The following is a 24,461-nucleotide window of genomic DNA, read 5'->3' as shown; positions in this document are numbered from 1 at the left end:
TAAAAAAAACGGCCCGTTAGTTTTCTAGGACTTGTGAGGTCCTCGTCTCAGATTCAGAAACACGCTGTTGAACAGGAAGTGAGTTGTGAGCAGGTGACCTCCCTCCTGCTCTCAGGTTTACTCACCAGCGCCCCCTCCTGCTGCTCGTAGTGACGCTCTTCCCCCCTCGTGATGCTACACGCTCCCTCGTTTCTGTCTGCCGGCTCAACACGTCGACACGTGGAGGGGTTTTGTGTCTTTAAATCCAGAGGCAGAGACGAGCGTCTTCTCTCGCAGCTTGAGGATTTAAAACACTTTCGTACGTCACGGTTCACCAGTGAACGTTAGAGAGGAGTCCTTTGGGTCGTCAGGGGGTGTATTTAACTGAAGCCTTATTAAAGTGTCATCATAATAAAACTTTAAAGGATAAATCTGGTGATAATTTGGATTTTTCTTGATGTCCACAATGTGTTTAAAGACTTTTTCAGACTTTTTTTTTTTAAGGCCTCAGAAACACAAGTTACTGTTGTTTTGTGCAACATTTCCTGCGACAGCGAGCAACTGTTTAAGAAACTGCTGAGCTTTTATTAAATAACATTTCTGTCTTGCTGGATTTGTTGGGAACATACAGACTAACACCAGACTGATCCTTTAATAAACAACAAGTTCAGTTAAATGAAGTATGTCTCATTAGAAAGTGGTTCCTTTCTGACTCTCACTGATTGGAAGAATCCTCCGGAGCAACAGGAAGTGACATTTTCACTCAGGTTTATTAACTGTTATTATTTTTTCCTCAGAGAGCTCCTTCCTGACAGACCAGAGGGTGTGGAGCTCACCGTCGCCCCCTACTTGTCGTTCTGCTCGTCCCCTGGAGGCTCCATGTTGTTCTCTGCAGCCGGAGTGACGGGCCTCAGAGGGGAGGTGCTGGAGGCTGGACACACGGGGGGGAGGGGCAGGGGGGGACAGGGGGTGCAGAGACAGACACTGATCACATCAACCAATACTCATAGGAACATCATTTCACTGATTTCTCTGACGACGTGTCGCTCTTCTCTCTTAATTCGTCCTGCTCTGGCAGGGTCGCTCTCCGTTGCCATAGTAACCATACTTCCCTGGCGTTACCTCCCCCTCCCGGTTCTGAGGACGATGCCTTGCGTGAGGGACTCACCTGAGTGGCTGCTCTTGGCCTGAAGGTGAGTGGGCGTGTTGTGTCCGACCTCCGGGGAGACGACGGGTCGGAGAGACGGGGAGCAGCGGGCTTTATCTTTGGTCCTGGACGGTCCTGAGGACGATCACAGAAACATGAGGAGGGTTAACGAGGACCGACCCGCAGGGCTGCAGCTCACAACACGCGTTCGTTTTAGTCGCTTTAATGCTGACAAGACGAGGAATAAATCTGCTCTGATATTATGATCACACTGATGTTTTAATCTGCTGCACGTCTGTTTTTATGTGATTTGAAGACTGTGATTATTCTCCTCTGATTATCTGTGACTGATTCATATATCGTATAAAGTGCTGCAGGAATCAACAGACAGAAGTTCCCTGCGGTGTTTACAGTGTGATGAGGCGGCGTCTGATGAACGTTTACCGTCTTTGGTTGAGATCGTTGGGAGTTTAGTTTCTGAGGTTCTGACAGACGGGACGTTCAGGCGACCTTTGTAAATTTGACCGTCCAGACCAACGATGTCCACCTCCTCCGACTGACCGACACGCACGCACACACACACACACACACACACACAGATACATGAACGTGGAAGGATGAAACAGAAGCAAGAAGAGAAAACCTTCATCCTGAACCCCCCCCCCCCCTCCCTCCACCTGGATGTGTGTTGTCTGTCCGCACCTGAACCCCCCCCTCCACCTCCACCTGGATGTGCTGCTTCACGTACTGCAGGCCGCTGCGCCGCTGGCCGGGTAATGTGTAGGTGTGACTCCCCCCGCAGCTCCTCCACCCGGCCGAGTAAGAGCAGTCCGTCAGCTCAGAGAGACGCTCGCTGACGGAGACAAAGACCAGGAAGTGAGGGGAAAGGACAGAGGACGTCTGTCTGGTTTAAAGTCAGACGAGGAGGCTTTTAAACTAAAGACAACTGACAGCTCATCAATCTGCTGAGGAAAATAAACTAAACGTTTCACTGCTTTGTTTCCATTTTAAAGGTCCATGCGTGTATTTCTGATGATGTTGTTGCTTTTGTCCTCGCTGACTCACGGCTGTCTTGCTGCTACATTCAGGCTCCCTCTGTCCAGGCTGCCGGCCCTCTCAATCTGTCTCCTCTCTAAGCTCTCTGTCTGGCTCCATGGCGCCCCATGGCTTCTCTGAAGCTCCTCCCTCCTCTGAAGCTCCTCCCTCCTCTGAGGCTCCTCCCTCCTCTGAAGCTCCTCCCTCCTCCTGTCAGCCACCTTAAAGTGGCAGCGGTTGGTCCCTGGCCTCAGGCTGACACAGCAACACCAGCTCACAGCACACAGCAGACACTGGGGGGGACTCACCGGGACCCGCAGGTCTACAGAGGACAGGTACTCACCTCCTGTAGTGCTGGCGGAACTGCTCCAGGGCGTAGACGGTGAACGGCCTGATGGACTTGTGGGCGGGGAAGGCGGGAGTGGAGGGCAGCGTCAGCGTTTGTCTTTAAGTCCCCACAGAGAGACAAGAGGATTAGAGGACAGACACGAAGCCTCACGTCCTCCACGTACAACCATCCTGCTCGTGTGCTGACTCACGGTCCGGGGATCTGCTTCACCACGGGCCGGTCACAGGAGAGGCAGTGGAACCTGTCCACCAGCTGTCTGCAGGGAGGGGCGGGGGGGACAGAGACAGACATCACCGTCCTCACCAGACTCTACAGGACGCATGCCGAGATCCGATCTGCTCAGACCACATCAAAAGGAGGTCTGGCACTCGTGTGTCCTTCTTTTATCTGCGAGAACCTGAATGTGTCCCGGACCACTGAAGTTATCCTCTGAATAATCAGCAGAAATAATCTAGGATAAAAAAAAACTGTCCTGTGTGATTGTGACGAGCATCTGAATTAGACAGAAAGTATAGGTCGAACACTTCTCTAAAGAGAAACCTCGGACCTGTCCCGTCTCTGCTCGAGTGTCGCGTGATGTCACTCACTTCTTGAGCCCCGCGCCGTCATCATGGTCTGGCGCCTGCTGGGCCTTCAGCTTCTTACGGATGCTCTTCCAGCGGTCCTCCAGCTGCTTCTTCATAGAGTCCAGCTCGATCCGGTTCAGCTGCGGTGAGATCAGATCACACGACCCCCAACACGTCAGGAAAACAACGGCTCTGGTGAGACAAGTTTATTTCTCCTTTCTTTTCAGATGTTTCTTCTGCTCAGCTGTAAACTACAGGATGTTTTTCTGCTCTGAATTATTGAAGAAATGGAAAACGTGTTAGTTGCCAGTTTGTTTTGAAATTGAACTGATGCAGCAGAAACATGAGTTAATGAAGATTGAACCTTGAAACCATCAGCTGTCTCTGACGGTGCTGCCCCACCTTACGCTCCATCTCGGTGGAGAGGCGGTCCACGATGTTTTGCCAGTCCTGCTCCTGACCCGACACTTTGCTCAGCAGCTCGTGGAACATGGAGGTCAGCTGCTCTGTGGCCAAGTCGAACTGCAGCCGGCTCACTTTGGTCTCCAGAGCACTTTTGTCTGCTTTCTGGGAGGTCAGAAGGAGGGTGTTAGTGGGTCGGGTCGGACTCCTCCTCCTAATACCAGAACCGCTCGACCCGGCTGGAGACTGAAAGGAGCTCACTCACGATTTCACTCTCAACCATCTGCTTGTCGGCCTTCTTCACCTCCAGCTGCTCCGTCACATTCAACAGCTCCTGAAGCACCACAAGAGAAATGATCTCTCCATCCTTCAGTGTGTGTGTGTGTGTGTGTGTGTGTGTGTGTGTGTGTGTGTGTGTGTGTGTGTGTGTGTGTGTCACCTTGATGTGATTCTGATTCTGTCTGCTGTCGTCATGAAGACTCCTCGTACTCTCCTGCAGCTTCTCACAGTCAGACTGAAGCTGATGGATCGCCTTCTGAACATTGTTCACCAGATGCACACTCTGACACACACAAACACACACACACACACACACACACAGACAGAAGATTAGAAGTCTCTGCTGGTTAACATTCTTGCCTGTCTGTCCTGCTGTCTAGTTAACTGTCACCCTGGTTCCTTGTCTCCTCCCTGGTTCCTTGTCTCCTCCCTGGTTCCTTGTCTCCTCCCTGGTTCCCTGTCTCCTCCCTCGTTCCTTGTCTCCTCCCTGATTCCGTCTCCTCCCTCGTTCCCTGTCTCCTCCCTGGTTCCCTGTCTCCTCCCTGGTTCCTTGTCTCCTCCCTGGTTCCCTGTCTCCTCCCTGGTTCCTTGTCTCCTCCCTGGTTCCTTGTCTCCTCCCTGGTTCCCTGTCTCCTCCCTCGTTCCTTGTCTCCTCCCTCGTTCCTTGTCTCCTCCCTGATTCCGTCTCCTCCCTCGTTCCCTGTCTCCTCCCTGGTTCCCTGTCTCCTCCCTGGTTCCTTGTCTTGCCTGTCCTTGCAGTGTCACTGCTCTGCCTGCCTCCTGCTGCTCGATCAGACGGTCCACGGTCTCCTGCAGCACCTCGTAGTGCTCCAACAGGAGGCAGACCTTCTTGCTGATGTTCCCCATGTTGCTGTTGAAAATCGACCTCCCTGCACTCTGACTGACATCCTCTGACTGACTCCCTGCCTCGTCCTGTCTGTCCTCGTTGTTCAGACTGACGGACAGCTCGGAGGTCAGGGACTTCATCATGTCCTCCAGCATGCCCCGTAGGTCGTCCAGCTGAGGTCAGAAGTCAGAGAGCCCAGGTTAGACTGAATGTGTGGGTCTATTAAGAAGTGGAGATCCTCCAGTCTAATCTGTGATGAACCTGAACACTGAATTTAACTGCTCAGACATAATAAAAGTAAAACTCTGCAGCTGACAGATGTCTCTTTCATTAACGAGGTCTGTTCATTAGTTTTAGGGCTGCCGGATGTTTTAGCTGCAGTACTGTTAGTGACCACTGGGAGAAACAAGCAGCACGGCTGCAGGACATCAGCCGTGTTCATACATGATGAGACCGTGTGACCCCTGACTGACCCCTCGGTCACATGACTTCCTGTCTGACCTGATCCTGCAGGTGTCTGTCCGTTCCACTCTTTGCACTCAGAGCCTGAGAGGACTTCAACTGCGTCACGTCCTCCTCCAGCTTCCACACTGACTTCCTGGACACGAGGACACGAAGGTAAGACCGTCAGTGAGTTCTGAGGATCTCAGCTGCAGCTTCTGGATTCTCTCAGATTACCGGAGCTATACTTATCAGATGGACGCAGAATAAAACTCTAAAAACTGTCTGTAAATATCTGTTGGACCACTTTCTGCTGCTGTGTCATGATTGTGAAGTTTGAAAACATGAGTGAGAGGATCAGCATGTGCCTCTGGCTCCTCCGGACCGTTTGTGTTTACCTGAGCAAGGACACCTGCAGTCTGAGCTCTTTGAAGAGGCTGCTGTTTTGACCCTCACTGAGTGGACCTGTCTCTGAGCTGCTGTCTCTGTCCTCACTCTTCAGGTTCATCGTCCTGTCCTCCAGTTGGTCCGGATTCGGACAGACCTGTCACACGGTCAGAGGGGACAGAGCGGACAGAGTGGTGCCGATGCTGAGGGGGAGGAGTCTGTCTCTTACCTTCTCCATGTTGCTGCTCAGGTCTTTTATTGGCGCCCTCTGCTGGTGCAGCTCCTCCTTCAGTTCATTCTCCTGAGAGCCTGAACGCACCACAGGAAGTTACTGGCTACATGCTGCAGCTGAAGGAACAAGACACTGTGTCTGATACCTGCCGACCCGTTGTTACCTGTGCTCTTGACGAGCTCTCTGAGCTGCTCCACCTCCGTCCGCTCCAGCTTCACCTCCACCAGCGCCGTCACCCGACCCTCCAGCAGCTCCAACCGGTCTCTCAGTTTGCCGATGTTCGTGAGGTCTTCGGTCCTTTGGGGCCGGGCCGCGTCGGCCTGTAGGGGGGTGCCTGGCAGGTCGGAGGGGGTTTCTGTGGCCCCCGATGATTCGTCTCCGAGGCTCGTGGGAGATCCTGCTGGACTCACGGGAGATCCTGCTGGACTCACGGAGTGCTGGTCGGGTTGAGGGGGAGGGGACGGACTGGTGAGGGGGGATGTGGAGGGGGAGGGTGAAGGTCCGGTCACCCCAGGGGGGGGTGAAGGTCCGGTCACCCCGGGGGGGGGTGAAGGTCCGCTCACCCCGTCCGGATCAATAACTCCTGAGTTCACCAGCTCCTGGAAAACAAACAGCAGGTGCTCAGAGATTCTCTCAGAGAGCTGGTGGAGTTCATGATGGAGCCGACGTCAGCAGGACGTGTTTAAAGACGCCAGCGTGGACGAGGACATCATGTTGTGACGTCATGAACAGAAGCAGCTGTTTCCTCTTGAACTCCTCACCTGCTGAGGTTTATGTCTCTTGACCCGCAGGGCAGACTCCATGTCCTCCCAGGTCATGAACCGACCCGGGTGATTGGGGTCCAGGCTCTTCCGACAGGAAGCCCTCAGAGATCTCTGTCAACAACAACAACAACAACAATAATAACAATAATAACAACAACAAAGTTGATCTGCCGCTCTACCCACATCCTGCAGCAAGAAGTTGGTGTTTACCTGGATATTAAACTATGACCCCGGAGAGGTCGGACAGGGAAACTCACCACAACTTCCTCCAGAGCGTTGACACGGTGGGAGCACTTCTCCACCGCAGTCTCCGCCTTCATCTGAGCCCTGCCGACTTGGGCCGCGCCCACTTGAGCCCTGTCCACCTGAGCCCTGCCGACTTGGGCCCCTCCCACTCGAGCCTTGTCCACTTGAGCTCCGCTGACTTGGGCCCCGCCCACTTGAACTCCGCCCACTTGAGCTCCACCGACTTGGGCGCCGCCCACTTGAACTCCGCCCACTTCAGCTCCACCGACTTGGGCCCCGCCCACTTGAACTCCGCCCACTTCAGCTCCACCGACTTGGGCCCCGCCCACTTGAACTCCGCCCACTTCAGCTCCACCGACTTGGGCCCCGCCCACTTGAACTCCGCCCACTTCAACTCCACCGACTTGATCTCCGCCGACTTGAGCCCCGTCCACCTGAGCCCAGTCCACCTGAGCCCCATCCACCTGAGCCCCGTCCACTTGAGCTCCACCGACTTGATCTCCGCCCACTTGAACTCCGCCCACTTGGGCCCTGTCCACTTGGGCCCCGCCCACCTGCACAACAGACAGAGGAAGACTTCATTCTGTTCACATCCGGTGATCCAGAACCAGAACCTCAGAGGTCCGGAAGATTTTATAGGATTAAATATACCTCAAATGAGAATTTAAAAATCATGAAACTGTCTTAAATTAGTAGTAGTAGTCTGATCTGACTCAATAATGAAGTCAGAAATATCACGGTCGTTTCCTCAGAGAGGGTGCATTTTATTTGTCTCACCTTCAGATGGTCTGTGTGCTGCTGCAGCTCCTGGATGAGCTTCATCGCCTGCAGACGACAGACACAGTTAAAACTAATCCACCGTTTATATACAACAATGACAAGAGCTGCTGCTTCTCGTTGCACATTTCCTCTGGTCCCCAGGACTCTGGTCTGGGAAGAAAACAGAAACTTTAATGTTGAACCAAAAGAATTTCTCATTAGACAGTCCCTCTGACCTTTGACCCCGGCGACAGCGGACAAAGAGGACACATTGGGAGACAAATGAAGCTGCTGCAGCGTCTCAGGCCGATGATCGGCTCGTTGACGCCTCTGACGGTTTGTTGGCAGCACAAATGCTGACTTGTGAAACAAAGGAAATTCCTGAGCGGCCTGCGAGGTGGAGTTTAACTCGTCGAATGTGCCCGGACATGAAGCGATGCAGAACGACCCCCCGCAAGCCTTCAAACAGCCTGTTAATGAGTGCAGTCACAATGCGAGTCAGAGGTCAGCGGAGAGCGGCGGCATTGATCAGGGAGGGCGACCGACCGCAGAAGAAAAACTCCTAACGTGTAATACCACGGAGGGCCACCAGGGGCTGCTTCCAATCAGTTCATCACGGTATCATTAGATAAACTCCCTCTTTCTGATCAGTGTTTTCTTCTGGAAATAATTTCATCATTCATTACAATGTAGGACTCTACATATGTTTGACTGACAGGCCTGGGGTGCAGTCAGGTTTCTGGTGTAGGTGGGCGGGGCTTAGTGTTCCTCAGGTTTCCAGTCGGGTTGTGTGACCTGCACTGCACACAACAATTGTTTTAAAGTGCAAAAATGTCACGACTTCAATCGCAACCTCCCTGATATGGAGAAAATCTAATTTTACATAATTTATGAGAAAATGTCTCAATATTGATGCTGTCTGAATATCGTACGTATATGATCAATAATCACCAGTGATGAAGGTAAAAACAAACAACAGAGTGTGTTAGTTCAGAGAATGACATCAGTTTACTGTAACAGCTTTAAATCCGGGAAAAGACATCCGTTGCTCCATCAGGGATAATTTTCCTGATATCCGCAGCCTTTAGGATGCTTATACCGCCTGAGCCTGAACACCTGAGACTCTCCGATCTATAAATAACAACAGCAGGTCTTCATGTAGGTGGATTAACAATCATTTCTTCAAATGTTCAGAGGAGAGACAACGAGCTGCAGGTGGAGGAAACACTTCAGCTGTTACTGTTTAAACCTCGTTAACAACAGTCAGTCATTAACTGAATAGGACTGTTGTTAAAGGGGGAAGGACGTGGGGGTGTGTCTTTAATCCTCTGACAGGTGAACAGGTTAGTCCTGGTGGGTCATGTCGTCAGCGGCCGACCCGGGCCGAGCCCTCGGAGGACATGAATGATTCAGACGGGCTTCACCTGCTGCTCACCTGAGAGCCTTTCAGACCTTGACAGCAACTCAGCGAGGGGTCATTACCCTCCATTACCGGAGGGAGGAGGGGGGGGGGGCAGGTGGAGGTGGAGGTAGAGGTAGACCACTGGTCTACAGGTCCGGGTCTCTCCGCTCGTCCTCTGATGACAGAAACCTGAACGCAGACACTCAGAGGTCATTTGAGCTGTCAGGGTGGAGCCCGTCTCCCTTTGTCCTCCGATCCGTCATCAGCGGCTGAAATGTTCCCCGGCTGGCTCAGACCTCCACCTGTCTGTCATCCTCATGTCCTGTCTGTCCTGTCTGTCCTCTGCCTCTACTAAAACCCCATCATCAGGACACAAACACTTCAGGGAGAGTCACAGGTTCGAGTCCCTGACCGACGAACATCCACTGCATGTCCGTCCCCTGTCTTTCCTCCTCACTGTCAGAGGGGACACGGGTCCTCCTACGGTCCACCGCTGCTTCCAGCAGGACGGACGTCTCTTTAAAGACCTCCAGTTTGGCCTCCCTGTCTTGACCTCTGACCTTTTGGCTCAGTGCAGCGAGTGAAGGTCAGCAAAAGGTCGTCGTTCATCTTCACATATTTTTAATCTGCCTCTGAGACGACGTCCCCATTGGACACACATCTTTGCAGCTGCAGGACATTTATCCGGTGCTTCATCTCCCTCCTCTCTGCTCTGAGAGCTGCTACTGGCTGACCGGTTTCCATGGCGACCACCTGTTTACTCCGAGGGGAGCTAGGCTAACTATTTACTTTTCTAGCCTTCAAACATTGTTGAATACCAAATGAATTCCTGAAAATCCTTTGACCTTTCTCCCGTTTCTCCTCTGACTGTTGTTTTGATTTAAGAACTATATCCGAAGATGATACTTCCTCTTCTGTTCTCTCTGACTGACGTTGTTCCATCTTTGTTGGAGTGTCTGAAGATCGTTTGCAGGTAATTTTGTGAGACGTCCCTCCTCCTTACATTTAGCAGCAAAAAAACTGAAATAGTGACAGCATTGTTTTACTGTTTTTACACCCTGAAAACTTCTTTCATTAAATGAGAAATAATCTTCACATTGAAAAAGAAAACAATACCAAAAAAATTACTTTGTGTCAGCGGGTGATGCATATTCAAGTTTTGTGTGACATAAGAGCAAAAATCAACCTCATTAAAACAGTGAATAGTACACATGCTGTCAGTGTTTCAGGATACCTGCACCACCAAATGAAGCACAAATAAAAACTATTTCAATCAGATCTGGGATGAAAAATAATTTTAGCAGTACTGATGGATTCATGATGCATCATATGTTAAAAGCTGCAGATGTTTATGTAAAATAGTCATCTGTGAGATAACTAATAATGCTGTAAAATAAACCTAGTGGAGTTTGAAGTGCAACGTTTCCCTCTGAAATGTGGGAGAATCAAGTATTATATTTAAAAATAATGAGCTATTTTTGACTAATATTTGAGTACATTTATAATTACGTTAAATTAAAATTATTGAGCTGCATTTGTGGAATCTGGAAGTTCATTACCATCCAAAATAAAAAAAAATAAAAAGTTGTTTCATCAGTTTAAAGACCGAGCTGCTGCCTACAGACTACGGGGGGGGGTTGCTCACCTCGGTCACGCCGGCCTCGCAGCTCTGCACTCGGGACCGGAGCCTCGGCAGGTCGTCCTCCGGAGAGCCGCGGACGACGGGGGGAGATGCTAAAGAGGCTGTCCGCTCCTGTCGCTTGCTCCCGGGCTGAGCCTCCTGCTTCACCGCGGAGATATCCCCCTGAACCGGGCTCCGCTCCTCCTCAGCTGCCTCCACCGGATCGGTGAGAGGCGGCGGAGCGTCATGCTGTCCGTGGCCGGGAGGGGAGTTCCTACAGAAGAGAATCCTCTTCTCCTGGAGACCCAGCTCCTTCAGCACGCACAGCAGCAGCTGGTGAAGGGCGTCGAAGTTCACAAAACCCCGCTGCGGTGTCCCGATGGACAGATTTAACAGGTCGAACAGGCTGATGTCCTCCGACATGTTGAACCGTTAAACCGTTGAACTGACGTTGACTCGTTTCTCAAACTTCACTCTAACCGCCGTCTCTGTGTTCCAATGACCGTTCCCTCATAAATAACTAAAGAAAAAACACTGAATAAGGAAAAAAAATAAAATAAAAGAAATGTCTCTTTGGTCTTCCTTAGTTAGCCAATTACCGGCTCCAGCATCCCACCAGCGGTGGTAATCCTGCACGTTGACGGTCCAATGTAAATACTGTTCTGAGGAAAACGAGCTCCAGCTGCCAGGCTACACATAACTACCGGAAATGCAAGTCTCTTAACCTTCAGAGTAAAAGTTAAACAAATACCAAAATAAGCATTCTGACAAAACAATTGTGTTCAATTGAAATTAAAGTACTACAGCAGTTACGTTCTCCACGTTAATATACTCGTTGGTCTCAAATTCCACAGCTTCTGGTGAGATATTCTCATTATCGTCCGCCAGCGATGCTTTAATTTTTGTAAGCTTGACCAGATGTTGTACTTTGTGTTTTTCTCTTTTGATGTTACCTCGCGCTGCGGAGTCCCACGTTGGATACCTCGCAACGTTACCGGTTGCCGGGCAACAGGAGGCGGTCAGGCTCAGTTTGTCGAAGGCTTGGATCAGCGGGAGGAACGCTCTGCCTGTGATTGGTTGTTGCGGTGTGGGCGGGTTAATTAAAAAGTCGGAGACCAGCTGATTGACAGCTAAACAACCAATCACAGCAGCAGGACAAAAAAAAAAAAATGAACGGCCCTCAATCCCTCCATCTGATCCAATCTAGCACAGTAGCGTGGAGAGAAGAAATGTCAGATTTTCCGTGGTCAGAAATAATTAGGAACCATTTTTACTGTCTGCATTATCTATTTTCTTAGCATTGTCATTTTAAGAAAATGTAATTATTTATTTTGATTTTTAAATGCCAAAACCCAAAACTTTTACACAAACTTTTTTTGTGTAAAATATTAAAACTATAGACTGTATTTTTTTCTTCACTTACTTTTGTGTATTGTTCATATTTAAGTGGGTTATCTTTGTATATGTAAGAGTAACTATGTGTATAACTGCTGTAGTTGACACTGGCCAGTTTTGTCACATGAGGTTGGAGCTGAGGAGACTATCATCACATGATCATACAGAGTTTGTTTTATCCAGTGAAGCACACTGCTAATGTTCAAAATAACTTTTTATTGAGAATAAAAACAAGCAAGAGAAAGTCTGGGTGTCTTTCTTAATGACTGCATTCAAGTATAAAATCACCCACTGAGTACACATGCATTTCCCTTCGTATCCTTGATTTGCAGTTGAGCTAACCAATACCCCGATGTTTTGATCTAGCAATAAATTAACTAGAATAAACAAGTGAAAATTAGAAATTGACACTTTGAACAGAAAGGAAAAAAATAAACTCCAGCATCTGTGATGTCACTGCTTGTCTCTCTTCCCCACGACACATAAAGCAGTATGGAACAAACTACATGTCTTAAGGCCCGTTTTTAGCACTCTGTCAGTTTGGCATGATCAGGTTCGAATGAGTGACATCTGAGAGGAAACGTCCTGATCGGCACAGAAACAAAAGAGGACTGAGAGTCTACAGCGATGTCAGCAGCTCCGAGAGGCTCATCGTTAACTAAAAGTAAAGAAAAAGTTTGTTTGTTGACCACAGGAGGAAGTGGGATTTAAGGACACTTTAAATTGAAGAAAAAAAAAAATCGACTTCATTTGTTAAATTTAACTGCTCAGACTTTTATCCAGATTACTCTGCATTGTTTTGTACAAATTAACTCTTTACAGTGAATATATGATGTCCTGTACGGATCAAGTTTATCACAGCTTGGATTTAAAATCCTTAAAAAAGGTGCCCTGGGGACTTTTTTGTAAACGGAAAAAAAAGAAGATTATGATTGTGCGCGACCTTTTTTATTTCTTCTTCTTTTTTTAACATCCATGTTTACTTTGCTGGCAGTCGCCTTCATTGTTCTTATTGCATGTAGAGAACGCGTGACAACGTCGCTCTTCGGCACTCCTGGTGCCCACAAACTCCTCAGGGTCCTTTAACAGGAAGGGAAAAACTTGGCTGTACGTAGAGTGTTATCCAGGTGCATGATGGGAAGTGTTGGAACCAGCAATTTTACGTAATCACGACCCCGAACTTTAGTGAGACTAAATCACTGCAGAACCCCTTTAAGCTACTTGTTGCAAACCTTTTAAAGTCGACTTTTGCTCACTAGCTAGCGGTGGTCTTCTCCGTTGCTCACACATGAACAGAATGTGATAAACAAATAAATGATAACGTCGCTCTTCAGCCCTCCTAGTGGTCAGAAATGGTGCAGCGTCACTTGTGTGTAGACCGCCAGCAGGCAGGGAGAGAGTTATCATAGTAATATGAGATGTTATCAAGGTGCATCATGAGAAGCATTTTTTTGGATCTTGATTCCCTGGTACACATCCAGTGGTGAGAAAAAAAAAAAAAAAGTAGCCAAGACGTGAAAACAACTACTTTTCTTCTTCTTTCTTTGAGTCACAAACCAAACCGAGTCTCCGTTAACTCCATCGCAGCCTCGTGTAATTACGAGACGCTTCCTGGAAGTCACGAAGACGAACCGGATCGCATCACAACTAAAACCAATTACGCGGCACTTCAAACATGAGGAGAATGTTCAGCTCCTTGACACGTTTTTTTTCTCCCTTTAAAATAGTGTAAAAAAGCAACCGTCGAGCACAGGGAGGCTCGGCTGCAGAACATCTGTCGCAAAGAGTTCACGTGAAGATCTGTGTGTGACTGCAGGAGTATATGGCAGTCTTTGACGGGGTCCTTTAAACATGAAGAAGGAGGAACGACGCTGATAGGAGACGTGTGGAGAAGCTGTACGGTCAGTAATTCGTTGTAATCAGGGTCTAATTTGTGCACATGACAAGTCTGGTTTTATTCATTTTTTTTTCTCTCGGCAACAAATCCACAAAGAGGCTTAAAATATCCTCTTTAGTCTGTGGATGAAAAACAAAAAACACCCACAAACCTCACAAATATTTAGTTTCAGGACCAAATAGGATTTGTCGGGGACTATTTTTAGCAGCGGATTCAGACGCATTTGGCACAAAGAAACACACCAAACTTGGACTCATTTCAGGGTCTTTTCTTAGGATTTGTTGTGAGGATGAAACAAAGAATATCGCCAGACTTTCACACGTGCAGCTGCTTCAAACCTCCGTCTGATCCACAATGAAGTCGAGAGTCACTGCTGAGGGGCCGTCGATCAAAAGCGCTCATTACAGACTGATTACGAACAGTGTGCAGGAAACAAAGAGGAGGAGAGAGTGTGAGGTATATCTGCCGCTCGCGCGACGCTCTGCGGGAGTTCGATAAATGTAGAGATCAGCGTCTGGCTCTGTGACCACCGAACGTACCGCGGCGTCCGTCTCCGGGACCCGTCCTCCGGGCGGCGGTGGATCAGATGCTGTCGTAGTCGGACTCCCGCCGGTTGGACTCGACCACCCACTCGGCCACGAAGAAGGTTATGGAGCCCAGGAAGCCCACCACCACCAGGATGAGCAGCTGCCAGTGCAGCAGCAGGTAGTTGCTGTAGAAGAAGGCCAGGGCAGCCATGATGGACTGCGGGGAAGAAAAACAACAACAACAACGAGTTAATTAGATTCAGAGTTAACCAACGAGACGCTCCGGTCGGACAGTCACCTGGATGAACTTGAAGACGGCGAAGGCGGGGGCGCTGTTGTCGCGGAACGTGAAGCCGATGATGCTGAGGAGCTGCGTGTTGAAGCAGCTGTCGCCCAGACCGAGCAGGAAGCTGCAGAGCATCGCCACACCGACGCTGAGACGGCGATCACACGGGAGGGAGACAGGAAGGAGTCAGTGACTGGTAACTGAGAACACTCTTATTGTGAAAATCCCCTCATTAAGAGTGTGACAGTTTACAGCTGATTCTACAGTTTATTTTTTAAATCTTCTGATTTTAAAAAGTATTTATTTTTTTGTAATGTTTTTTATTTCTCTCCTTTTTTTATCTGCTAATTTTAAAGTTTTTTTTTTTATTAGTTAATTTCGTTTTGTTTTTTTTTAAATCAATTTTCTTTCTTTTTTTCTTTGTTTAATGAATTGATTTATGTTTTAGGTCTAATTTCTTTTTCTCATTTACAAATTTTTTCCCCCCAGTATTTATAAATTAAAAAAAAAAAAAAAAAAAATCCTAAATAAATAATCTGCAGCTCTTTTTGTATTCAGTTAATTGTTATTTTATTAAGCTGCTTCCAGTTTCTCAAACATCAGTATTTGCTGGTTGTGATGACTTTCTGACCTCCTCACTATGTTTTTTGTTTACCTGGGGTTGATGTAGGCCTGCAGATCTGTGTTGTGTTGTTGTTTTTGTTTACCTGGGGTTGATGTAGGACTGCAGATCTGTGTTTTGTTGTTGTTTTTGTTTTACCTGGGGTTGATGTAGGCCTGCAGATCCGTCCCTGCTTCAGGAGCCAGAGGAGCGTCGCTGGCGATGTTGAGGAAGATCAAGTAAAAGGCGATGAAGTGAGTGATGAGTCCGAGCAGAACCACCGGGTTCCTCCCGAAAAGGTTATTTTTGTTCAGCATCCCGAACACGCCCCCTCCTGGTCAGACGGGCAGAAGCCTCCGGTTGTTTCCTCGTTCTGTCACGTGACAAACTTCATACTTCACTCGGCGCTGAGGACTCACCTAAGATCTCCCCGATGCCGATGAAAATCCCAGAGATCCCAATCAGACTCTTGGCATCCTTGCCGAAGCGGGTCATGGCTCCGATACACGTCCCATACACGCCGCTGTAGAAGGTCAGCTCCAGACCTGTCGGATCAGAAACAGTTGAGAGTCCGTTTCAGTCAGCACCCGAGAAAAAGTTCTCCACATTCAGATGTTTAGATTCTTCTCCATCTCAACAACATCAGCAGGGAGCCGTCGGACCGGCGTCCTGCAGCCAGTTGGACAGGAACCACCTTCAGCCACAAGAAGAACGAGGAGGTCTGACAGTCCAAAACCAGGTCCAAACCCAGAGTCCTGATCTGAACCCTATGGAGTCAAATTCTAGACCCGGTCTGAAACCAGTCCAAAACCCGGTCTGAAACCAGTCCTAAATCCGGTCTGAAACCAGTCCAAAACCTGGTCTGAAACTAAATCAAAGTTAATCCTGAACAAAAACTAAGAAATGTTCTTAATTTCTTTGTGTGTTCTCTCTGAAGATCTTTAAATGAGACTTTGCACACGGCTGCCGGGTTCTGGTTCTGGTTCCACCCACCTGTGTATCCGATGGAGATGCTCAGCAGCAGCATTTCTTTGGTGACGAACATTTTACAGGCTTTGACTGCAAACAGGAAAAGAAGAACGTTACCACAGGAGACGGTTCAGTGATGGTTATGAAACCTCTAACCTTAATAAATCTTAATGGACTCACAGAAGGCATCGAGCGCCTGCGAGCAGAGACCCGATCCAGGTGAGCTGAGGGGGAGACAACAAGGTGAGTTCATCTGGACCTCCAGAACCACATCAGTTTTCTTTCTGTCCTTCGACCTTTTACAGGCTCTTATGTCTTCTCGGACATTTTCACCTTGCGGACTCGTCCCTGAAACTGGTTGCCGCGGCGACACGTCGCAGCCGTTTAAAAAGATAAATGTAGTGGAGACCACAAAGGATAGCATTTACAGCAAAAGGTCGCCTGTCTGGGGACGACGCGGTCCGACTGGAAGGATGACAGTTCCCGCTTCGCGTGGGACGGACGCGACTCCCATCTGTCTTCTAAAGAAAATATCCTCCAGGCGGCCCTCCGCGACGTACGGAGATATTCAAAAATAATAATGTCAGGGGGGTCCAGACATGTAAAGGTTGCTATGGCAACAGTGCTGACCCAACAGATATCAATAATGAAGTCATGAGAAACTGTCCTGCAGCAGCATCACTTCTACAGGACAGTAAACGTCTCATTTCCGAGTTGTCTTTTAGACTGAAAGTTTAAACTGCTTCCTATGAAAATTAAGTTTGTTGGAAGCTGCAGGAAGCTCGAGCTTTCTGTCCCGGTGAACTCGGTTTAGTCGGAACTAGAAACCAACCTCCGGGTGAGAATCTGAGCCAATCGGAGGAAGAGTAGCGCCAATCAAACACGTGATGTTCTGTAAAAAACAATATCGTAACACTCGAATCCAAATGTTGACCCATCGTGTTGTTTTGAAGCCTCCAGTCTGACATCTCGACCGTCGCTGTCTTGTTTTTTTTTTTGGCGCCAGAAGTGACCATATTTGGACCAATCAGGAACCAGCAGTGACGTCACCCGTTAGTTTGTGAACGTCATGAAGCCTCCAGTTCAGATTCTGTCCGTCACCATCTTTGCTAGTTCAGAGCGGTTTGGAGCAGGAACAGATCATATTTGGACGTGTTGGGGGAGGAGCCAGCGGTGGATCTGACTGATCTGATTGGAAACCCGACGATACTACGTCCCGCCCACCGATAGCTGTAACCTGACTGCACCACAGGCTTGTCAATCAAACATACGCCCCCATAACAGGTCTTCTTGAATCTTCTTTTCTAATGAATGAGGGATTATTTTCAGATGGACCTCCAGAAAACTAATAAGAAGGAGTGACTTTAGCTAACAACACCGAGATAACTGATGGACACATTTTATTGACTTTGGATTTGATGAGAGAAGTTGAATGGGAGTCTACGGAGCCGGAGGCTTTTTGGAGCCGACCTCTAGTGGCACTCGGTGGTATTGCAGCTTAAGACACTTCTGCATCGGCCTCATTTTTCCGACCTGAAGCTACGAACACTTTTATTTAGAGTCTATGGTCATTTCATATGTAGAGAGATGATTCAGAATCTTCAATCTGAATGTAAAAACCTACAGTGAGCTTCAGGTTTTTGTTCATTGTCAGTGTCTTCGGAGCTGAAGCTAACAGTGAAGCTGCAGTCGAAGTAAGCAAACCTCCTTCCACATCCCCTGTAGGTGTGACTGACTTCCGGGCCGCCACTCACCTGACCTCGGAGTTCTCGTTGGACTCGCCCTGCAGCAGCGACTCCGTCACCTCGGAGGGAGACGGCGACTCGGAGTCGGGCTTCCGGATGAGGAAGAAGAGGAAGCAGCCGACCAGGCTGATGACGGTGAGGGAGATGAAGACCGTCTGACGGTCCTTATCTGAGACAAAACACCGTGAGTCAGACAGAGGAAGTGACTTCTATTAATAACAATAAAACACACACATGAGGCAGATGTTAGAGAACACAGCTGGATTTGCACCTGTGATGTGAACGTGTCCGTGCCAGGCGCAGTAGATGTAGAGGTTTCCAAAGAACAAGCTGCAGGGAGACGAGAGGGTGAAAAACAGGAAATAAAATAACTCTAATGCGTCTCTATTAAAGCAGAGATGTATAAAAAGCAGAAGAGATTAATGTCCTGTGGTATAAATCAGGAGCAGGATGAACCGCAACAGACCGCTGGACTTCTCTTCATGGTAAAAAAAACCTGGTGGCCGACGTCAGATCTACACTCAATTGTAATCCCATTTTCTGTGCGTTTTTATTTACACTTTTCATGTAGTAAATTGATGTCTTTTGTTGTTTTTTTATTGCTTCACCGTGTTGTAAACATTCCTATAAAACACCAACACTTCCTCAAGAGCTTCACCTGAACTGCAGCAGCGCCCAGAAGATGCCGCTGTTCCTCCCGATGGTGTTGTCGGTGGAGTTGATAGCGAGCACGTTTCCCTGAGCCGTCCACAGCACTGCAGGGCAGAAAAAAAAAAAAAAATCAAACCATCAATACATGCAAAAAATAATTACAAATAAAAGATTTCTCAGAGTGAACGTGCGTCTACCTGCAGCTCCGATGCCCACCAACACGGAGACCGTGTAGAAGCTCCAGGTGTACGGGTGGATGAACATGGCGATGTAGCCGCTGTGGAAGAGTGCAGCGTTAGGAGGCCGGTTCAGTGTGGAGGCGCTGGTTTAAAAAGGGCGAGCGGGCGTGGAGTTACCTGTACAACAGCCCGCTGAAGAACATGGAGAGCTGCGGCCCGATGACCGTCACCACGGAGGGGGCGATCAGGTTGGACGCGGAGAAAACTCCGTAGATGATGGCCATGCTGCAGGAAACAGTGACACGCATAGAAGAGAAGATCAACTGATGCATGTTTCTAATGAAGATTTCCTTCAGGTTAAAGTCACGCAGGAAGTTTCTGGAAGATTCTGACTGACAGAGTAAAACTTTGTTCCCTAAAACGGTTTATTTTAGATCGAATTATCCTTCAGGGAGGACTGATTTGATTAAAGAAGAAGCAACCACGTCTGCATCAGCGCTGGGAAACCAGCAGCTCACCTCGTGTACCCGCTGCCGTGGAACTCTGTGCTGTTGAAGCTCTTCAGAACGGTTTGCTGTAAAAGATCAAGAAAAGTGACGCCTGAGATATCTTCAGTTGCGTGTCGCCAATCTGCAACATGCAATCATTAAATCCAGCTTTACCTCGATGTTGCCGCATGTTTGAAAAGCGGTAAACATGAACATGAAGCCAAAGCCAAGGATGATGATGTTTAACAGCCGCTTCCCCTCTGGACCCATTTTGGAGGATATTTAAATTCCTTGAGGAAGTAAATATCTAAAACAAAAAAAAAACTCTACTGTAGTGAAGAGTACATCTGAGAATAGAAAGACAGGAAGTACAAATCAGAAGAAGTGTGTAACATCCCCAAAACTTAAATGACATACCGGGAATAAAATGTACACTTATTATTCAACCAAAGTCCAGTCAAAAATCTGTTGTTTTTAAAAACATATGCACAACATTTATAATTTAACCGCACATACTGATAATCAAAAACTTAGTGAGATAAATGAATGATGTGTTTCCACCCATCTCCATGTGTTTTGGTGTATGATCAGCCTCGAAGTTACAGTCAAGGTCAAATTTAAACTGAGACTGACATTAAAGTCGATTTATTTGATAGGCGTATTTAATGCCGAATTATAAAGCAGGTCGTCTGGACTAGATTAACACCTAAATATGAGTTCTATCATATATATAAACTACGTCTCACTCAAAGGAAATTAACCTTTAATTGACATCTTTTTTTGAAAGGAAGGCTTGTCTTGGTGTTCATTTCTTGAAATCCAGAAAAGGGAAAAGACCGAGATAGAAGCCGATAGCAAGAAACAAAACTGTATTTTAGTGTATATAATGAGAAATACTGGGGGGAAAAAAACAACCACTGTATCACAAAAAAAAACAAAAACAGTAAACAACTTACCAGCAGTGCTGAAGCAGTTTATCTAACCGGTTAGCTGCTCTTCTTTCTGCAGTCTCAGTGCGGTTTTAGTAGCATAGTTAGCTCGTCGTAGAAAGTCCCGGTAACCTTCTCCATAGGGCCCCTAACGTGACTCAAACGAGATGTTTTCCGTCGTGTGAAACACCGTCTCTGCGGTACTTTGTCACGGCACCGGTAAACAGGAATCGCCAGGAACTAAGGAAGGGCTGTCACGTGAACGAATCAGCTGACTGAGCTCGCTCTGCTTTTAGCACGAAATCGTAGATTTACAAACACTCAGCGCAGCAACAACGAGCCCCCATCCGGGTGGGGTTTCTTTTGTTCGAGGAAAATTGAGTTTAATGATTGTAATTTGTTCAATGACAGACGTGACGAAATTTTTTAAACCACTTGTGTGTATATGAGTAGAAACGTTTTCTTGATTTTAAAAAAAACAGAGCGAGGTTAAGCAGCAGAACACGAAAACGATACAACTTCCGGTCAAAAATAAAACATCCAGATACAAAAAAAATATTGTAATCAATTTACCTCGTCACAAATTACTGCTGAAGAACACCCACACAAAATAATATGACTTTTATTTTGTTCGCTTGTTGGACGTGTTTAGCGCTTTTATTTTTCGAACCAATTCCATGAGATGGCGCTATAGCGCCAAACCGCCACCCCCTACTTCCGGCAGTAGAAGAAGAAGTTTGCCTCGCTGCTTGCCAGTTGGAGGCTATTACGACGGAGCAGCGCTGGGAAAAAGTGTTCTTATTGTGTAATTTTACGGCTTCAAACACCTACCAGGTACGGTGGTTCGATTTAAATCGCATCCCCGCGATTGCTTGAACTTTCTGTAAACCTGCAGGCTGTTTCGTGGCTGATTTCTAAACTGTTTTGAGGAAGGCTGGTCCGCGCAGGTTAATCACCATGAGTTACGGCAGGCCTCCGCCTGACGTCGACGGCATGACTTCCCTCAAAGTGGACAATCTCACCTACCGAACATCGCCCGAAGCCCTCAGACGTGTCTTCGAGAAGTACGGCCGGGTAGGGGACGTCTACATCCCCCGAGACCGCTACTCCAAAGAAAGCCGCGGGTTCGCCTTTGTGCGGTTCCACGACAAACGGGACGCCGAAGACGCCATGGACGCCATGGATGGCGCGCTACTGGATGGGCGGGAGCTGCGTGTCCAGATGGCCCGGTACGGCAGACCCCCTGATTCCCATCACGGTAGCGGCGGTGGTGGTGGAGGAGGAAGGCGAGGAGGGTCGACCCGGAGGTACGGCGGCCCTGGACGGCGAAGCAGAAGGTAAGAAAGAGCGGTTAAGTGCAGTTGTAAGGAGACGGAAACCAGACTCTATTGAAAAATTCGACTATTTAAGGAAATGTGGCCTACTGATCAATACACATCTCTCATTGGGAAAGAGAGAAATATTTTTACAAATTGCATGATCTACTCTACAATTCGGCTCAAGTAAAACGCAATAACCAAAATTATATTAACCAAAATTAACCTTGGGGTGTTGTGACATAAATTTAACATTTCAGAATTTCTCTACAAAGAATAAACTGCATGGTGGATTATATGTAGGCCAGATTTACCAGGATAACTAAATGATGCATGACTGCACATCAGTTTTGTTCCATTTGTTTCTGTAGTAAAATCTGCAACTTCCTTTGTAATACATACCAACAACCACATGGTGTGCTGCATGAATACACCTCAGGCTGCAGGCCATGTTTTCACTGTGCAGACCATAACTCAACCCACTGAATGCACCCAGCTCTTCCCCCAGCCCGAGACACAGGCGACGCAGCAGATCCCGCAGCCGGAGCCGCTCTCGGTCCCGGAGCCGATCCCGTTACAGCAGGTCCAGGTCCCGGTCCTACTCCAGATCCAAGTCCCACTCCCCCAGGGGCAAGAAGACCAAGGCTGCTTCTCGTTCCAGATCTAGATCCAGGTCCAAGTCCAAGTCCAAATCCAGGTCCAAGTCCAAGTCCAAGTCCAAGTCCAAATCCAAGTCTAAGTCCAAGTCCAAGTCCAGAAGCCGCACCCCTCCCTCCAAGAGAGGTTCCAGATCCAGATCCAAGAGCCTGCCCAAGTCGGCAGCAGAAAATGGAGGGGAGTCCTCGTAGAGCTCATAAGTGACAGGTGGGTTCGCAGCACAGAAAACACTTGGATGAAAGTAGTTGAAAGTGTGACGTGTTCACTGTGCTGAACGTTTGTCTGATGTTTCCTTCTTCCAACAGATGGGGTAGAAGCCTTCAGAGCTCTTGAATTGGATCGTCCGCGGCGTGCAGCTGTAAAATGTCATTTTTCACCGTGTCTCCTCACGAGGCCTCAGAATAGATCCGACACCTCTGTGATGTCATTCTACTTCCTGTTTAGGAATTTTTTATTTTTTTTTTAAGTATAATTTCACGTGCGTTCGGCTGCACATTTTCTTCTCCTGTCTAAAGTCTGTATGCAGCGCTGTCACCATGGCGACGTTTTATCTGACGAGTAACTGTCAAACAAAAACCTGATGAATGAATTATTTTTTTTGTTGTTTTTTTTTTTTTTAATTTCTGTTAACTGTCTAAAGCTTGTTTTTGTTTTTTTCTTCATCATCATCATCATCATCACCTGCTGCAGCTCAGGGTCTGATTGATTGGCAGGCAGCCTGTGTGATGTTTTTTTTAATTTTTTTTTTTAATGTAGGACTGTTGATTTGTGCTCCCAACCCTGCTGTGTGTCTGTCTGTGCAGCAGGTTCAGTGGTGTTGCTGGTTATCTGGATGTTCTTGCAGTGGGACGTCTGTGCGCTCACAGGTTTACTGCCTCGCAGCTGTCAAGAGGGGGGAAAAGGACTTTTATTAAAGATTTGTTTTGTCTCTAACGGACTCCTCTCTCGTTACTCCGCCGGCTGGTGTGTGACGCTGATGAATTTCAGTCACAGATCAGGTTCTACCCACTGACTGCATGCACGTACCTGTCACTCTTTATCTCTTATCTGGTTTACTGGAGTTAAACTGAGGGCTGTTTTCACGCGTCCTCCTCTTTTCAGAAGAACCAAACTCAGTCCTGTTAACGAGAACCAGCAAAAAGAGGTCCAGTTAAACTCTTGACAAGGCCTCGGTCCTATTTTCTGTTCATACCACATTCAGGTTGTTTAACTGAAGTAAAAGTACTGATAACAAACTAAAAGATAAATCCACAAGTTAATCTGAGTATAATCAGCAGAATGTCCTTAAAAAAATAAAAGTACATACCGCAGTGAATGCTCGCTTTCAATGTTTTACTGTTAAATACGTAACAAAGATGGTTTATTTAATCACTAAGGCATCACTTGTTTGCCGAGTTACTAAAAACCATGTGTCTCAATGAGCTCAAGAAGGCCAGAAGAACAGGTGAAACCAAGAGGTTTTAAAGAAGTTTATTAAAATGTGGTAGAACAGCTGATCCTTCAATTTATCAGTAAAAACTCAAAATCAATACATTTGAAGAAACATGGTTTTTACTGGACAGGAAGTGTTAAAAATTATATTTTGAAAACCTAAAGTAGTCACAAATGAAGTTGAGTAAAGAAAAGTAAAAGATTTACCTCTTAAGATTTAATTCACCTTTAAGTTGAATTGTTTCCCACATAGATCATATTAAAACCACTGATCATAGTACAATAGTGCAGAATTATAATTACAATGAGGTTTTGCAATTATATCTATAATTTTACAATTATAATACTCATTATTTACTATTTAAAAAAAGTGGGGGGCCTTTTTAGTGCCAGAACAATTTTAAATACATACAAGTGAGATTAAATGTCACAAAATGTAATGTATTTTTCTATATTAAGAATTCATTACATAGAGAAATAGGATTTATGAAATGTTTATGTTTGTATCTTGACAGTAATAAGGCGCATCTTCCGACCACGCGTTAAATCCTGAAAGCACAACTGGCCCATAAACAGTCAACGTCCGTCTGTTTTTTAAAACCCACACATTTCGGTACGTCATTATTTTAATGAAACTGAACTTCGAGACAAAAGTCTTTTATGCAAACAGGGTTTTCTTCTGTTTGACCTTTGACCTCACCAGAGGTGGGTTGGACTGCACTCTGATGGAGTGATCCAGCTGCAGGCGGACCAGCACCAGAACATCACGTCTGGTTGGTATAATAAAAATAACTTACACTTAACATCAGGTGCGGTGTCAGGAAGGTAACTTTTGAAGTGCGATTACAGATCTACCCAACATGTAATAAAGAATGTAACTATATTAATGTCAGAAAAATTACTCAGAGGCTTGGTTCAAAATCAAACACATCGG

The 24,461-nt window shown here is 47.2% G+C and overlaps 3 protein-coding genes across 6 annotated transcripts; 1 reads left to right on the top strand and 2 right to left on the bottom strand.

Annotated features, from left to right (window-relative positions):
• Positions 1–730: 730 nt before the first annotated feature.
• LOC138207926 (ribosome-binding protein 1-like) lies at positions 731–11,147 on the bottom strand. The gene is made up of 16 exons (XM_069165510.1): positions 10,481–11,147; positions 7,452–7,499; positions 6,686–7,228; positions 6,426–6,539; positions 5,828–6,263; positions 5,662–5,741; positions 3,918–4,040; positions 3,744–3,812; positions 3,479–3,643; positions 3,098–3,216; positions 2,701–2,766; positions 2,505–2,606; positions 1,829–1,979; positions 1,571–1,682; positions 1,148–1,261; positions 731–910 (listed from the first exon to the last, which is right to left on the bottom strand). Exons 1-16 carry the CDS (start codon positions 10,877–10,879, stop codon positions 825–827), a joined length of 2,727 nt encoding a protein of 908 aa, XP_069021611.1. The 5' UTR covers positions 10,880–11,147; the 3' UTR covers positions 731–824.
• A 900-nt stretch (positions 11,148–12,047) lies between these two features.
• Positions 12,048–20,729, bottom strand: mfsd11 (major facilitator superfamily domain containing 11). Of its 2 annotated transcripts, none has more exons than XM_069165512.1 (14): positions 20,151–20,729; positions 19,369–19,541; positions 19,225–19,280; positions 18,884–18,991; positions 18,725–18,804; positions 18,535–18,631; positions 18,148–18,206; positions 17,886–18,045; positions 16,312–16,355; positions 16,156–16,221; positions 15,582–15,707; positions 15,322–15,496; positions 14,574–14,709; positions 12,048–14,492 (listed from the first exon to the last, which is right to left on the bottom strand). In XM_069165512.1, the coding sequence occupies exons 2-14, from the start codon at positions 19,462–19,464 to the stop codon at positions 14,331–14,333; spliced, it is 1,365 nt and encodes a 454-aa protein (XP_069021613.1). In that variant the 5' UTR covers positions 19,465–19,541; positions 20,151–20,729; the 3' UTR covers positions 12,048–14,330. The 2 variants fall into 2 exon arrangements, with proteins under 2 accessions (XP_069021613.1, XP_069021614.1); XM_069165513.1 differs by having other exon boundaries at positions 19,369–19,501.
• A 117-nt stretch (positions 20,730–20,846) lies between these two features.
• Positions 20,847–23,029, top strand: srsf2b (serine and arginine rich splicing factor 2b). Of its 3 annotated transcripts, XM_069165515.1 has the most exons (4): positions 20,849–20,957; positions 21,057–21,460; positions 21,936–22,303; positions 22,402–23,029. In XM_069165515.1, exons 2-3 carry the CDS (start codon positions 21,081–21,083, stop codon positions 22,285–22,287), a joined length of 732 nt encoding a protein of 243 aa, XP_069021616.1. In that variant the 5' UTR covers positions 20,849–20,957; positions 21,057–21,080; the 3' UTR covers positions 22,288–22,303; positions 22,402–23,029. The 3 variants fall into 3 exon arrangements, with proteins under 3 accessions (XP_069021617.1, XP_069021615.1, XP_069021616.1); XM_069165516.1 differs by having other exon boundaries at positions 20,847–21,460; positions 21,948–22,303; XM_069165514.1 differs by having other exon boundaries at positions 20,848–21,460.
• The last annotated feature ends 1,432 nt before the right edge of the window (positions 23,030–24,461 follow it).

This window comes from Embiotoca jacksoni, unplaced genomic scaffold, assembly GCF_022577435.1.
Source record: "Embiotoca jacksoni isolate LCO1_2020_lvr unplaced genomic scaffold, fEmbJac1.0.p SCAF_34, whole genome shotgun sequence".
Classification (NCBI taxonomy): Eukaryota; Metazoa; Chordata; class Actinopteri; family Embiotocidae; genus Embiotoca; species Embiotoca jacksoni.
This window is presented reverse-complemented; position numbering and strand designations above follow the sequence as displayed.